At 45.3% G+C, this 15,278-nt stretch overlaps 1 protein-coding gene across 3 annotated transcripts in view; it reads left to right on the forward strand.

Moving 5' to 3' along the window:
- ARHGAP6 (Rho GTPase activating protein 6) overlaps positions 1 to 15,278 on the forward strand; it is a 541,907-nt gene that overhangs the window by 257,664 nt on the left and 268,965 nt on the right. The window contains exon 1 of one of the 3 annotated variants that reach the window (XM_070365359.1): positions 5,300 to 5,868. The exons of the other annotated variants lie outside the window; for them this stretch is intronic. Coding sequence (XP_070221460.1) covers positions 5,824 to 5,868 — 45 coding nt within the window. The 5' untranslated portion in view covers positions 5,300 to 5,823. Of the gene's footprint in view, positions 1 to 5,299; positions 5,869 to 15,278 lie in introns of those variants that run through there. 3 annotated transcript variants of the gene reach the window in all.

Consider the following 15,278-nt stretch of genomic DNA (forward strand, 5'->3'; position numbering starts at 1 on the left):
TGTTAGTGAGAATGGAAATTGGCACAGACATTATCAAAAACAGTATGAAGGCTCCCCCCAAAATTTAGAATTAAAAACAGAACTACCACATGATCCAGCAATCCCACTTCTGTGTATATATCCAGAAGAATTGAAATCAGGGTCTCTAAGAGACATCTGCATTCCCATGGTCACTGTAGCATTATTCACAATAGCCAAGCTATGAAAACAACCTTAGTGTCCATCTGCATGGATGAATGGATAAAGAAAATATGGTGCATATATGTACAATGGAACGTTATTCAGCCACAAAAATTCCTACCATTTGAGACATTAATAGACCTTGAAGGAATTCTGTTAAGTGAAACAAAGCAGAGAAACACAAATACTGTATGATCTCACTTACTTGTGGAATCTAAAAAACCTGAATTCAGAAATAGAGAATAGATTGCTAGTTACCAGGGACCGGCAGTGGGGGGATGAGGAGGTGTTGGTCAAAGGATTAAAAACTTGTGGCTATGAAATAAATTTTGAGAGATCTAATGTGCAGCATGGTGACTTTAGGTAACAGGACTGTACTGTACACTTGAAAGTTGCTAAGAGGGTAGATCTTAAATGTTCTCATCACACACACAAAATTGTTCACTGTGTGAAGTGATGGAGGTGTTAAGTAATCTTATGATCATCATTTCACAATATGTGTGTGTATCAAGTTACCACACTGTACACCTTAAATTTGCACCATGTCAGGTATAGCTCAGTAAAGCTGGTGGGAGGATTATTGGTCCCCAAGTGTCAGAAGTGCTGAGACTAAGAAACCCTGCTATAAAAGGGAAGCAAATAACTCTGTTAAAGACAAGACTGTGTCTGCCCCTGGTCTGGGGTTGAGGGGAGGGTGTTATAATGCAGCCGAAGGACACTAGCAATATTCTATTCCTGATCTCAGTGATGGTTAGATGGGTATATGTTTTGCAATAATTCATTTAGCTGCACATTGTATGTTATTAATTTTTCTGTTTCAAAAATTTAAAAATACTCTTGGAGGTGGGTTGACAGGATAAGTAGGATGGAAGAGTATAGGAGGTGGGTTTGGAGGAAGAGGTTCCCCACCAAGAGGGTCCCATACCTGCTCTGTCCACGACAGGGCTGGGTGTGCAAGAAGGGCCTCGTCCTCTGATCTAAGTGCATTTTAGTTCTCGCATGGGCCTTTGGCTCCTCCTACACCCTGAAGCTGAGTTTGCTTTCATGGATTTAGATAAAGTTTTCCTTTAAAAAATGTAATCACCCTTGGGTTGGCATGAAATGTGGAAAATATTAACTCAGTTTATAGGCAGGCAGAGTAAATGCAAACAGGGATTTTAATTTAAATGTCCTGGCCGAGAGGGCAGCTGTCAGTACTGGAAATGCTGTAATATTTGGGGATAGGAAGTCATGAAAATGCCATTGATAGCGTGACATATTTTCTCTTAAAAGTGATGCTAGTAGAGGAACTCCTAGACATTATTTTTGAGTCCTCTCTGGGGAACACTGTAAACATCAGAGAAATTTATTTTAAAAAAAGATGACTAACCAAAAGAGAGCATTAGCTCATCAGGCTCTTAACCTAACCAGTGAATGATATGAACTTCAGCCTTTTCTGAAGTGAGGTTTTTATGTGTTCTCTTTGTCGCCCTCCATCACCCCAAAAGATCAAACCTGAATTTTGAAACCACCTGCCATTTAATGAATAGGTTAAATGACCTAGAACAATAACTGCAAATTATACGCACTTAGAATATTTATTGAATAAGTAACCTAGTTAATAGTTAAATAACATGGGAAGGATACTTGGAAGTAGAGATGTGCAAAAAAGAATTTTTTCTTGCTGCTGCTGCTAAGTCACTTCAGTCGTGTCCGACTCTGTGCGACCCCATAGACGGCAGCCCACCAGGCTCCCCCGTGGTGTTTAAAATACACCTTTAAATAGATTCAAATAAAAATAATGTGTGGAATTCAAATTGTTTAAGATTTTTATTAAATTATAGTTGATTTACAATGTTTCAGGTATACAGCAAAGTGATTCAGTTACACATATATATGCACACATATATTCTTTTTCAGAATCTTTTATATTATAGGTTATTACAAGGTATTGAATATAGTAATATGCATCTGTTAACCCCCGGTTCCTAATTTATCCCTCCCCCTTCTCCTTTGGTAACCATGTTTGTTTTCTACTCTTTCTGTTTTGTAAGTAAGTTCCTTTTTATCATTTTTTAAGACTCCATATATCCAGGAGTTAGTGATGGACAGGGAGGCCTGGTGTGCTGCGGTTCGTGGGGTCACAAAGAGTCGGACACGACTGAGCTACTGAACTGAACTGAACTGAATATAAGGGATATCATATGATTAAGTTGTTCAAGATTTAGCAGACCTCTTAGAGTTCTACACAATCTTCTAGATTCTTTGTCAAGTCTCGAAGAAATGGATTGAGAACTGAAGAGGTGCATAACTCACTCAGAGATGAATTGAAGAGTCTTGCAGCATGGACTGATGATTTCTTTTCTTAGATGCTTTGTCCTATCTCCTCAAACCTTTCAAACACAGAAAAAAAAAAAAAAACAACAACCCTGTTGCCCTTGAAAATTTAAGTCCAACTTAGCAATGACAGTTTAGCAAGAAATCTGCTAGCAGACAGAAGTCATTCCTAAAGTGTAAGTACACAGTTTGGGGAGTGATGAATTATTTTGGGCTTACAACAATGCTGTTTAGTGACTTAATAAATTTTTCAAAGACAGAGTACAAACAAACTAAGATCTAAGATAACCCAATTTTGACCTGGAGGTGGCATCATGTTCAAGGATAATGATCAAAGCGCTATGTTTAAGTTTTTTTTTTTTAATCCAGGAACCCGATTATTATGGTGTGTATGTAGATAGATAGATAATGAAATTTTTTTTTTAGGGAAAGGGATTTTTAGCTTTGAGAGCTTAATGGCAGGTGTAACAGAGGAAGAAGTCATCAGGCTAGAGAGCTCCTCTTTCTAAATAGAGCACCAGGAAGCAGAGGTCGACATGGGGCATTTGCATATGCATCCCCTCCTTTGGCTGGCCCTCCAGCAGCACTCTGTTAAGGGTGCCGGGTAGTGAAGCTTGTACTGCTTCTCCTTGTTCTGAGGGTCTTTGATGACATAGCTCTAAGGGTTGCTTTCAGCAGCGGAGCAGAGTGAAAGTGAAGAGGGGACTTTAATGTGTTGTCTTTCCAGCTCTGCCTGGACGTGTCTGAGAGTAGGGAGGGCCTCTAAGGTGACTAGGTTCACTCTTTTCACCCACTCTGCAGAGGCAAAGGTGATCTGAGCAAGGCAGGCTGTAGGGAGGAGGAAAGTGAAGTCCCTCAGTCGTGTCTGACTCTTTGAGACCCCATGGACGGTAGCCTTCCAGACTTTGCAGTCCATGGGATTTTCTAGGCAAAAATACTAGATTGGGCTGCCATTTCCTTCTCCATGGGATCTTCCCAACCCAGGGATTGAACCCGGGTCTCCTGCATTGCAGACAGACGCTTTACCCTCTGAGCCACTAGGGAAGCCCGCAGGGAGGAGGAGACCTGGGCAAATGGTGAAACTGACTTTCTCTTAAGACTGGTAGCACTCTGGCTGGAAGTTCCTGGTTTGGGCAGGGGGTTGAGTTTAAATTTATTTTTGTTTCTTTGCTATTACAGTATAAAATACACATGGTGAAGGGTGTAAATTGCCCAAATCTGAACTGTACCATTCAGTGAATTTTTACACATGGGTGTCCTTGGGTAGCTGTCATACAGAATAGGATACAGAACATTTTCAGAACCCTAAAAGGTTCCCTTGCATCCCCTTCCCAGTGAGTACCACCTCCCCATCTTGGAAATCATGATTCTGGCTGCTATTGCCAGAGATCACATTTCCCTATTTAAGTTCAACATGTGAATTTCAACTTCTGAATAAATAAATGGAATCTTACAGTATGTTCTGTTTTTCAGTCTGATTTCTCTCTCTGAACACAGCATTTGTGAGAATAATCCATGTTGTTGTGTCCAACAGTAGCATTTTCCTGTCATTGCTGAGCAGTATGTATTCCCTTATATGGAGAGACCAAGGTTGGTTCATCACGCACCAGTTGATGGACATTTGGATAGTTTCCATATTACTGATTCTGTTTAATGATATTATGAACATTCTTGTCCATGAGAAGGACACTGGCATCCCTTTCTCTATATATTTACAAGTGGGGTCAGAGGGCAGGCATATGGTCAGCTCTAGAAGATGCAGTCTTACAGTTTTCCAGGCAGATGCACTGTCATGGTATCTAGTAGCAGATTCTTTAGGACACCTGAACCCCTGGCTTCACATTCTCACAGCTGTGAAGAATTGACACATGTGCATGCACGCTCAGTTGTGTCTGACTCTCTGCGACCCCATGGACTGTAGCCCACCAGGCTCGTCTGTCCATGGGACTGTCCAGGCAAGAATACTGGAGTGGGTTGCCATTTCCTTCTGCACAGGATCTTCCCTATCCAGAGATGGAACCTGTGTCCCCTGCATTGGCAGGGGGATTGTTTACCACTGAGCCACCTGGGAAGCCCCGAATTGACACAAGCCACTCACAAATCCAACCTCTACTTGATAGCCACCCCTCTTGGGCTTGGAATGAATGATTTCACAGAGTCTGGAGTTTCTCTACTCTGGTCCCAATCCCTACCTTTGTCCAGATGTAGCTTGTGAGAGGCTGCTGGCAAATCACAGAATATCAGGCCTGGGGAGGGACCTTGGCGCTCAAAGTGTAGGCTTCCACCAGGATATTGAGAAGTAGAAGTCAGTTTTAGGTGGCCTTGTGAATCTGCAGTGTGTGCTAAAATCATTCGGTTAATCTGGCAGCATTTGCAAATAGTGTGCGTTTCTTCTCTTTCCAAATCCTCGCTGTGTTGTTTTCTGATTTGCTAAGACAAAGAAAGGAGGGTTCCGAGCACTCCCCCCACCCCCAACTCAGCTCCATCCTGGCACCCACGCTAGTCTTCAGTGCCAGCTGAATTCCTGCAGATTTTCCAGGACTCCCCCGTGCCGCCGGGTTCTCTAGACATGCCCAGGTCCTGCACGCCCTCTGGGACTCAGTTGGCCCGAAGTGGTGTGGCCGAGCAAGCCTCCAGCCCGGCCTCCCTCTCCCCAACAGCTCCCCGAGGCAGCTGACTTGGCCCCTCTCCGGCCTGCCCCCTCCTGAGGTTCCCGCCACTGAGATTCTCTCAGAGGAAGGCTTTCCAAAGACTGAAACTCCACCCTCGCCGGGGGCCGGTTCCGAATCGGCTTTCGGCGTCAGGCCCACACCTCCTTCAAAGTTAGTCAAAGTCTCTTTCTTGGAAACCCAAGCTCTCTCCCTCTCGCTGGTGGTGAAGGCGTTAGCAGCCCCGGCCCTGGCATCCCGGGGCCCGTGGGCTCGGGGAGGGGCGGGGGTGGCAGGAGTTCGGAGCGCCGGCCGCCCTGACACCTGTCGTGGGCGCGCTCGGTCGCTGTAGCCCCCAAACAGCTGGCAGCGGCGGTCGAGACTGGGGCCCGGCAGGAGCGGAAGGAATTAAACGCCCGCCCATCGAATTTGACTCGGCCTCTCCCTCCTCCTTCTCCTCCTCCTCCTCCTCCCCCTTCGCCGTCGCCTCCTCCCTGTCCCCACCGGCTCCGCGGCGGGACGCTGGTGCCCCGGACGCTTTGCACCGCGCTCTGGGCGCAGGGAGCAGGGCTCGAGTCCGGGGGCTGCCCGAGGATGGCGGTAAAATAGGGGGACCCCGAAGAGGCGCCACGACCCCAGCCTGAGCCCCAGAGCCTGCTACTCCTCCCCCGGTGGCGACATGGGGGACCCGGTGAACCGCGAGAAACCGCAGCTGCACTATGCGGTGAGTGTCCCGGCGCGCGCAGAGGCGACAGGGGGCGCCACACGGCCGACCTGCGGGGACGGCGCGGAGTTGAAAGGATCCGGGGCTCCGCAGAGGTCCTCGGTGTGTGATTGGGGCGGGGGGCGTTGGAGAGTGCCGCCTGCATCACCCCGAGTGTCACCTGTTCAGAAACTCGGATGCCCCTTAGAAGGGGAACCCCCACTCCCAGAGCCCGTGGTCCTCTGCCCCGCGCAGTAGTCACTGCGTTTGGGGTAGGGGACTGGACCTTGCCGCCGCCTCTCTGGCCAAGGCTGAGAAATGGGACTCCCTGGGCTGGGCCCAGGTTCGCCCACCCAGTCTTTGGTGAGATACACCGCAAGAACCCACAGAGAACTGGACGGGAGGCTGGGCGGCTTGGCGATCCCAGCGTGTGACCAGTGGACCCTCCGGAGAAGCCCTGCAAGGCGCTTTGGGGTGCCTCTGGTTTGCTCCTTGGAAAGGGGGCGTGCATTTCCCTAGGAGTTTGTAGCGGGACACAAGGTTGCACATTTTCTGATTTAATATAAGAAGGTGGTAGGGTGTCATGTGTTGGTGGCCTCTCTTCCTGTTGCCTCAAATATTGCACATTTCTTGGGGTCCTACTGTATGCCAGGCACTGCGCAGAGCTGGGGACCGCAGGACACACGAGACATAAAACTCGTGGAGTTTGCCTCCTTTAAAGAAGGAGTCAAGATTTCTAAGTGAATGATGGGACCGACCAGATCCAGATTGTAGACGGAGTTTCTTTTTGAGAAAGAGAGAAGACTTAAGAAAGAAAAGTCCAATGAACATAGAGATGTTTCTGAGGAATGGGTACTACTTGTGAAGATTCTGAGCACCGCCTCCAGGAAGCCGACAGGGATCTGTTTTAGTTTACCCCAGTCTTTGGCCATGTCTCTGTGGTAGATGTGTGGCTTTGACATGGGGCATTGCAGTTGTTCTGGCATCTGCTACTTTACTGAGTTCTCTCTGACATGATTTTCACTATTGAGATGCAACATTCTGGGGGCTGACTTTCAAAACTAGGGAGAATTAAGACGGAAAGTTAGGGATCATCAATATTTATAATAAGGCACAGGCAGTTATCTGCTGGGAATTCGTGTCCTCCACAATGCACTCTCCACATTTAAAAAAGGGAAAGCTTTCAAGAAAGGAGTCGAGGTGAACAGGGGTGGTAGGTGCAGAGATCCCGGGGAGCTGCTCCAACTGGTTCCCGGGGCGTAGTAGAGTGGCTGGTTGCAGACGGGGCGGGGTTGGGGGGGACACGACAGGTTGGGCTCACCGCGACCTTCTGGGGTTTCACTTTGCTGCGCTGGAAAAAAAAAAAATGAGGGCCTGAATTAGGAAATTCTTAAGGTTCCTTCTCAGGCACCCGTTCTAGGAACCTATGACGGCTCTTTCTCTAGTTTTGCCAGCATTATTTGCCTTGAAATGCTCAGTGAGACACTAGTAAGTTACTAATGCCTGTTCTTTTTTTTTTTTTTTTGAGACACCAGCGGCTCAGAGATTTGCCTTTTAAAGCGGTATTAAGGGCAACCAGTTTTCAGCAGAGGTTTCTTTGCACAGAAAGATCTAGGGTCTGTGCTCATTATGTCTAATCAGCATCTCATCCCACTACCTTCTTCTGATTTTGAACTGTGTGCTGGTGCCCTTTGAATTGTAATCTGAGGTGTCAATATCATTTACAAGGTAAGGGAGGAAAGGTGAGAAGTGACTCCTTAAAAAAAAATCTATTCGTTGTATGAATGATTATTGCCTTAATTATGCAAATACACTCAATGCATCACGAAACAAATTAAAAATGATTTTCAATCAGATGTCTCATTTTCCTAAAAGCAAAAACTTAAAAGTCAAGCAGATGTTAATGCCTCCTCTTGCTCTCTGAAGATATGCTGATGAAATCACCCTGTATTCTAGCACAGATGACTATATACGTATTTTCTGATTTAAGACTCAGAAGGATGATTCCAGAGAGAATATGTTGGCTCTCAGGTCGAAAGAAGTCACCCCGGTCCTCTGAAACATGCATTAGAATGACAAAGCAGCAGCGCTCAGCAGCACTGTATCAGTCACAAGTCAAAAGAATGTTCTGTATTAAGTGTGACCCATTGTTTTTCATATTAACATAACCCTCTATGGCTTAAGATTTTTCTAACGCTGCACTCTTTGTCTGCTTCCCCCACAGTGATTGAGGTAATTCCAAGAGCTTCTTTTGCCTTTTTGCATAAATATTCCACTTATTTTGCCCAACTTGGTTTTGCCCCATTGTGTATTATCCTGGAGTCCTGGAGGCTGTTTTTTTTTTTTTTTTTTTTTTCATCTTCTAGAAAAGAATTATCCTCAGGTGTCCTCAGTACCTCTTGCCTCCTCTGAAATCTAATCCAGGGGCAAGTAATACTCTTTCTTCAGTGCTTTTTTTTTCATTTGGCCAAGGGGACACTGTATTTAAGAAATCAGTGGCTCACCTTTTACTCAAATGTTCATCAAACATTTTTGTGGGCCAGGTATTCGGCCATTTTTCCAAAGATGATGAAATAGTGAAAATCTTAGGAATTGCTATGAGTTCTTCACTCATCTTTTCAAACGGTCCTAATAGTGACAAAGAGAGAAATACAAAACACTTAAACAGAGAAGAGCATCCTGCATTTATAAAATCAGTTAGCACTTTCCTGAAGTATAGCACAACTGTCTTGTTTTATCATCAAAACAAAAATGCAGCCAACATTTTCCTCCCAACCTTTCCTCCCACGGTTTTCCCACATGGAGTTTATGGTGACTCCATCCTCCCAGCTGGGTGTCATCCTTTGATGCCTTTTGGTGACTTGGTAAACTTCGTATTTTGAAAATCCTGCTTTGGTCCCAGGTGAGGAGGTGTCAAAGTGCACGCTTCCTGGCATTTGGACCAGGGAGAGATGAAGGAGACGCTCTCTACCTCAACTGAGCTGGAGGTTGAGTGCAGTCAGCATATTTTAGAGATGCTTAAGACACTGAACTAGCCAGACTGCATTTGGAGAGGCTATAGAGGGTTTTTTGGGCTCCAAAATCACTGCAGATAGTGAGTGCAACCATGAAAATAAAAGACACTCCTTGGAAGGAAAGTTTTGGCCAACCTAGATAGCATATTGAAAAGCAGAGACATTACTTTGCCAACAAAGGTCCGTCTAGTCAAGGCTATGGTTTTTCCTGTGGTCATGTATGGATGTGAGAGTTGGACTGTGAAGAAAGCTGAGCCCCGAAGAATGGATGCTTTTGAACTGTGGTGTTGGAGAAGACTCTTGAGAGTCCCTTGGACTGCAAGGACATCCAACCAGTCCATTCTGAAGATCAGTCCTGGGTGTTCTTTGGAAGGACTGATGCTAAAGCTGAAACTCCAGCACTTTGGCCACCTCATGCGAAGAGTCGACTCATTGGAAAAGACTGATGCTGGGAGGGATTGGGGGCAGGAGGAGAAGGGGACGACAGAGGATGAGATGGCTGGATGGCATCACCGACTTGATGGACATGAGTTTGGGTGAACTCCGGGAGTTGGTGATGGACAGGGAGGCCTGGCGTGCTGCAATTCATGGGCTCACAAAGAGTCAGACACGACTGAGCGACTGAACTGAACTGATAGAGGGTCAAGGATGACATGCACAAATCAGTGCTTGCCTGGCAGCACTCCTAGAGAAACTGCAGCTTCTCACTGTTATTGTCTTAAACACGTTGCAAAGTGTTTGGACACTGTCTGTGTCAATTTCAGCCTCAAGTCCAGCTGGGCGGTTAGGTTTTCTATTTGGTGGTTGAAGAAATCCAAGTTTAGAGTGGTGGAGTTCAGGGTGGCACAGGTGGAGTTAGTGACAGAACAGAGAGTTTTATGCACATGCCCTGATCCCACAGAGCTCATTTGACTCAGAAAATTGAGTTAGAAGAGCCAAATTCTCCTCCCTTCTTCCTCTTTTGTCACTATAATAAACCAACAATCAAATATCCTACTTTCAGTGACTTAATGTGACCCTTCGTATCATTGAATTACACAGCCAGATAGCTCTTTAATTGGACTGCTATAGACAAAACCCCAAATTTGCACATCCATTAAGTTGAATGCCATTTTGTCTTGCGTTTCTCAGCCTCAGCAAAATGAGTGTTTTGAGTAGGATTGTTCTTTGTTGTGGGGCTGTCCTGTACTCTGTACAATGTTTAGCAGAATCCTTGATATCCACCTACAAGATACCTGTACCATAGCCCCACCCACCCCAACTTGTGATACCCAAATGTATCTCCAGACAGGGCCAAATGTCCCGTAGAGGGCAAGATTGCTCCCATGGAGACCCCCTGGTCTATCTAATTTTCATGTATATTTTTAAGAAAATGTAACATTTACTGTGTAGCGAGACTGAGAAAGAGAAGACAGAGTAAATCTTCTGAATATTATATATATTCTATTCAAAGAACATGCAGAACTTCAGAGAAAGACCAACACAGAGATTCAGAGAGAGCCTCAAATGCATCCCGAGTGCTGGGGGTATAATAATGAGTCAGCCTAGTTTCACTGATCGTGGCCTTAGCAGTGTTCTCCCACTCTTGTTGGGCCCCCAAAAGTCAGATCGCTTGGCCTGAGTTAAAGATTACCTTAATCTGGGAAAAGATGAGGAAAGCATCTTTCCTCATATGCTTTCTTGCATTAACTCCAAAGAGAATATTGCAAACCTTGATCATCTACCAAGGTCTTGTGACAAATGCCTAATTTCATGACAATCTGTGCAATTGAGTATGGTGACTTCAGTAGAATCACTACACTGAATATTAATTTTAGAACAAATTATCAGAGGCGTCTTGGAACACCTTATGGAATACTGTTATCTCCAGCATCTCCCTGGAGGCACTCACTTATTTTCACCCTCTTTTTTGTGAAAGAGAAACAATAAGGTTTCATGTTGCTGCCTGTAAAGATAAGTCTACAGATGGGTTACGTGTCTTCTGTTCACTGAGGTGTGGCAAAAAGCAAGGGGCTTAGGCTCTGATTTGGGACATCCCCCCATGAAGTCCAGATGTCAAGATGCAGCCATTTTTGTCCCTTGACTGGTCCACTTCTGAGCTTCTCTGTTGCTGACATCACTTCCTGTTTGGTGCAGTCCCTATCCTCTGTGCTCTTGACCACAGCCTCGTTACTAACCGCTGACTCTTTCCTTGCTCTACTTATGGTTCCTCCTCCCTAAGGAACCCACTGGAAGGGCTAAGCTGCTTACCCTGGCAGGGAGCCTTTCCTCACCCAAATCTGTTGAGGTCTTATTATGAAAGTTTCCAAGTTTGCTTTCTATGAACATTTGATTCTGAAAGACTTTAAAGCCATTAAGTCTACTTAATAATTCAGTGGTGTTGGTTACAGGACGCGTGTGTGTGTGCTCAGTTGCTTCAGTCGTGTCCGATTCTTTGTGACCCTGTGAACTGCAGCCCACCAGGCTCCTCTGTCCGTGGGATTCTCCAGGCAAGAATACTGGAGTGGGTTCCCATGCCTTCCTCAGGGGATCTTCCCGACCCAGGGATTGAACCCGTCTCTTTGCATTCCGGGTGGATTCTTTACTGCTGAGCTGCCGGGGAAGCCCCTGATTACAGGCTATTCTTTGGTAATTCCAAAGACACCCAGAACTGGGCACCTTTGCAGCACTGAGCTGATATGGATCAGTTATCATCCATCAGTTCTGCCAGTATAGACATCTTAGGAAATTCAGCGGAATTTGTACTGGCCTGCTGCATGGCTCAGAATTCACTTTTATAATACTCTGCTTGCTACTCATTTGTCTCCTCACAAAAGCCCAGATTTTGCAAGTTACAAATCAGAGGGAGATTATTGAATCACCTTAATTAACACCTCTACTAATCATGGATACCTTTTCCATTCCCCATCCCCACCTCCCAACACACTTTCTTTTCTGCTGCCCTAAGTTTTTCCTGAATATAACCTCTTTGGTTTGGAACTCTCATCATCTTAGGAAGCCACATCTCCCATCCTTCAAAACACTTCATTTTTTTAATGTTATTTATTTAGTTATTTACAGCTGGGTCTTCGTTGCAGTGTACAGACTCTGTTGCTGCCTGTGGGCTTGCTCTAGTTGTGGCAAGCAGGGGCTACTCCCTAGTTGTTGGGTGCGGTCTTCTCACTGTGGTGGCTTCTCTTGTGGAGCACAGGCTCTAGGGCACGCGGGCTCAATAGTTGTGCACAGTCTCAGTTGCCCCGCAGCATGTGGCATCCTAGTTCTCAGACCAAGGATCGAACCATGTTCCCCTCATTGACAGATAGACTCTTAACCACTGGACCACCAGGAAAGTCCCTCAAAACACTTGTTAAGCACCACTGCTGGTTGATGAACAATCAGATTTCTGTTGCATGTTGTGTAGCAGAAATATCTGTTAATCATAAGAAAACAGATACTACCCTTGGTCTCAGTCCTTTCTAATCATAAACTTGTATTATTTACTTTTCCTGTTCCCCACCTGGTGATGACTCTGAACCAAATACACTTGAGTCTCAGCTTGGTCGTGATATTATTGTCCAGTTGTATGTGCTCTTCACTGGGTGTTTGGTTTCTCACCTGCCCCTCACCTGTATCACTCTTGGCCTTTCCTGCCTCAGTAAATGGTCAGTGACTTGGTGAGCTGCCCAAGCCAGACACCTAGGGGTCATCCTGAAGCCCTCCCTTTCCTGCATGCCCCACCTTGAATCTGGCCCTGCCAGGTCTGTTTTCACAGCACTCTCCAAATTCATCCTCCTCTTTCCACCTGCACTGCTGTCATCTATACCCGAACACACAGCAGCCATCATCCTCACTAAGACAACATGGTAACCCTATAGTCCAGTCGTGGGACCAGTTGAGATCTTTTTTAAAAAATGAGATTGTGTCATTTCAGTGCTTAAAGCTCTTTGACTGGTTTCCATTACACTTAGACTAATACCTTCATCTATGACCTTGGCCTTCCAAGTCTTCCTACATAAATCTCCCTGGTTCCTAACACCCTCCCTCAGCTTGACACTGCTCAGCCACATCAGTGTACTTTTAGTTCCTCAAATGTGACCAGCTCTTTCCTTCCCTGGACCTTTGTTCCTGCTGTCTCTTCTGCCTTGGATGTTGTGTGGGTCTCTCTCTATATATATCCTATAAGTTGTGGGGGAAAAAACTCACTTCCTCGACTGCTCTCTCCAAAGTGCTTCTGAGTCCATCAATTACCATTGATCATAGCACACCAGATGCTGCATTCATTGTCTGCTCCACTACTTGGTATTATATTATACGTGTTAGACTCCCTACGTTCAGGGCAAGGACCTCATCATTCTTTTCCCATGATATTCCCACTGTCTAGAATGGGTCCTGCTACAGGATGGGCACACAATAAACATCTATGAGGAAATGAATTTGGCTACTTGAGTGGTTTCACCTATACACATCACAATCCACAGTGGATTCAAAACTTCACTCATCATCAGCTGGTGATTGCAGAACATACTGGCTTGAGGGCTTCACCCAATTTCCACTAAATGAGAATCTTCAAGGCTGACGCTTGGCATCAGTGATTCTGACAGCAGCCATGTTTGGAAACCACCAATTGATTGAAATACATGGTGGACCACGTACTGTTCAAGAAGCCTCTACAAAGTCTAGATTCAGCGGGAAGGGGATCCAGAGATTTCAACGTAGGGCTTCTCCTGAGGTGACTCTGAGGTAATGGAGTACCAGTTTTCAGAGAGGTCTTTTGTTTTGTAACCTGGCATTTTCATTTCAGCTGAATGCACTAAGAGTACAGGAGGCATAAGAATGCTTCCTCTCCCATAGCATGAGGGCAAAAATGTCCCTTAGCATCTGTTTTCTAGGTAATCTAAGCCAGTGGTTCTCAACCAGGGGACACTGAGAAATGCCTGGAGGCATTGTTGGTTGTCACAACTGGCAAAGGATGCTACTGGCATCTAGTAGTTAGAGACCTGAGTTGCTGCTCAACATCGTGCACAGCACAGCCTAACAGGATTGTCCATTGCCAAAGTCAGTAGTGCTGAAATTAAGAAACCTTGCCTTAGATTTATCTCTGTAGACATCAACATCTTTCTGTTTGTGAGGTTCATTTTGTATTGTGCTCTCTCAAATGAATTGTATGTCTTTCCCTGCTGTTTAAGAGTGAGACAAAATGTGACTTACCTCTTCCAGATGTGAGTGAATCATGACTATGAGCATCATGTTTCACACCGTGGGGGAAGGGTGATGGTGGACCTTCTAGAAGCCTCACTGCCTTGGGATTTTCTTCTTCACTCCTCAACTCCTGATGCCCTTTGTCATCTTGGATCTTGTTTTTAAACGTTTCCTGTCTTCTCTCTTGTGTCAGCCTTCAGGTGACTTCTTGATGCATCAGCATTTAACGATCTTGTCTCAGTTCACTACCTCTATTCTGAGATAGCTGGAATAGCAGTTTATTAAACATGGTAGTCCTGGCTCTAGAATTCATTTCATTTCAGTTCAGTTCAGTCACTCAGTCATGTCCAACTCTTTGTGACTCCATGGACTGCAGCACACCAGCTTCCCTGTTCATCACCAATTCCCAGAGCCTGCTCAAACTCATGTCCATCGAGTCGGTGATGCTCTAGAATTAGTGATCATCATCTCCCAACTGATGTGAGGAATTCTCCGAAAACCTGCATGCTTGGATGTTGGGTCCATGACTGTAGGTGAGTGGAGAGCTAGGGTCTGTCACTCTCCAACAATCACTTGTTGAGGATGTGATACAGACTGGCCTGCTCTGGGGGAAATGCAAAGGCACTGAAAGAAAAACAAAAGTGAGAAGGAGAAAGTTAGCTTCTCCCAGCTCTTCTCTCTCAATTCCATCCTGGTTAAAAATCTCCCAGTCAAGACACACCTCCTTGGTCCAATGTGGGCCCCTCGCCAACACAGGAGGACAGAGTGACAAGATCAGTCAGACTTGAGTCATTGCCCACTGCTATTGCTAAGGAGGCAAACTGACTCAAAGGCATTGGATTTAACAGAATAAGTGCTTAATTCCTTTTCAAAATTTTAAAAATTATATGATTTTCTATGATCTTCATCATCCTATGATTTGTACTCAGACTTAAATGGTTTCTAACTATCCTTGTTTCTCTATATTACTTCTTGGAGTGGCAAAGTCTTACATGGCAGCATCTGATTGGCTGGAACAGGCCATATGATTTCATGTTAATTTTAAAGGGAAGAGAGAAGGTCTCCCATTAGGAATTTCATAGTCGGAGATATGGACTATTGGCCGATAATTCTATATGATATATTGCCTTGAAATAGCAGTTTGCATGATGAAGGGTTAATAAATGAACAAATGTCAACTGCAAAAAAAAAAAAAAAAAAAAACCCACAAAACTCCCAATCAGCCCAGGGTGGCAGGTG

This window comes from Bos mutus, chromosome X (genome assembly GCF_027580195.1).
Source record: "Bos mutus isolate GX-2022 chromosome X, NWIPB_WYAK_1.1, whole genome shotgun sequence".
NCBI lineage: Eukaryota > Metazoa > Chordata > Mammalia > Artiodactyla > Bovidae > Bos > Bos mutus.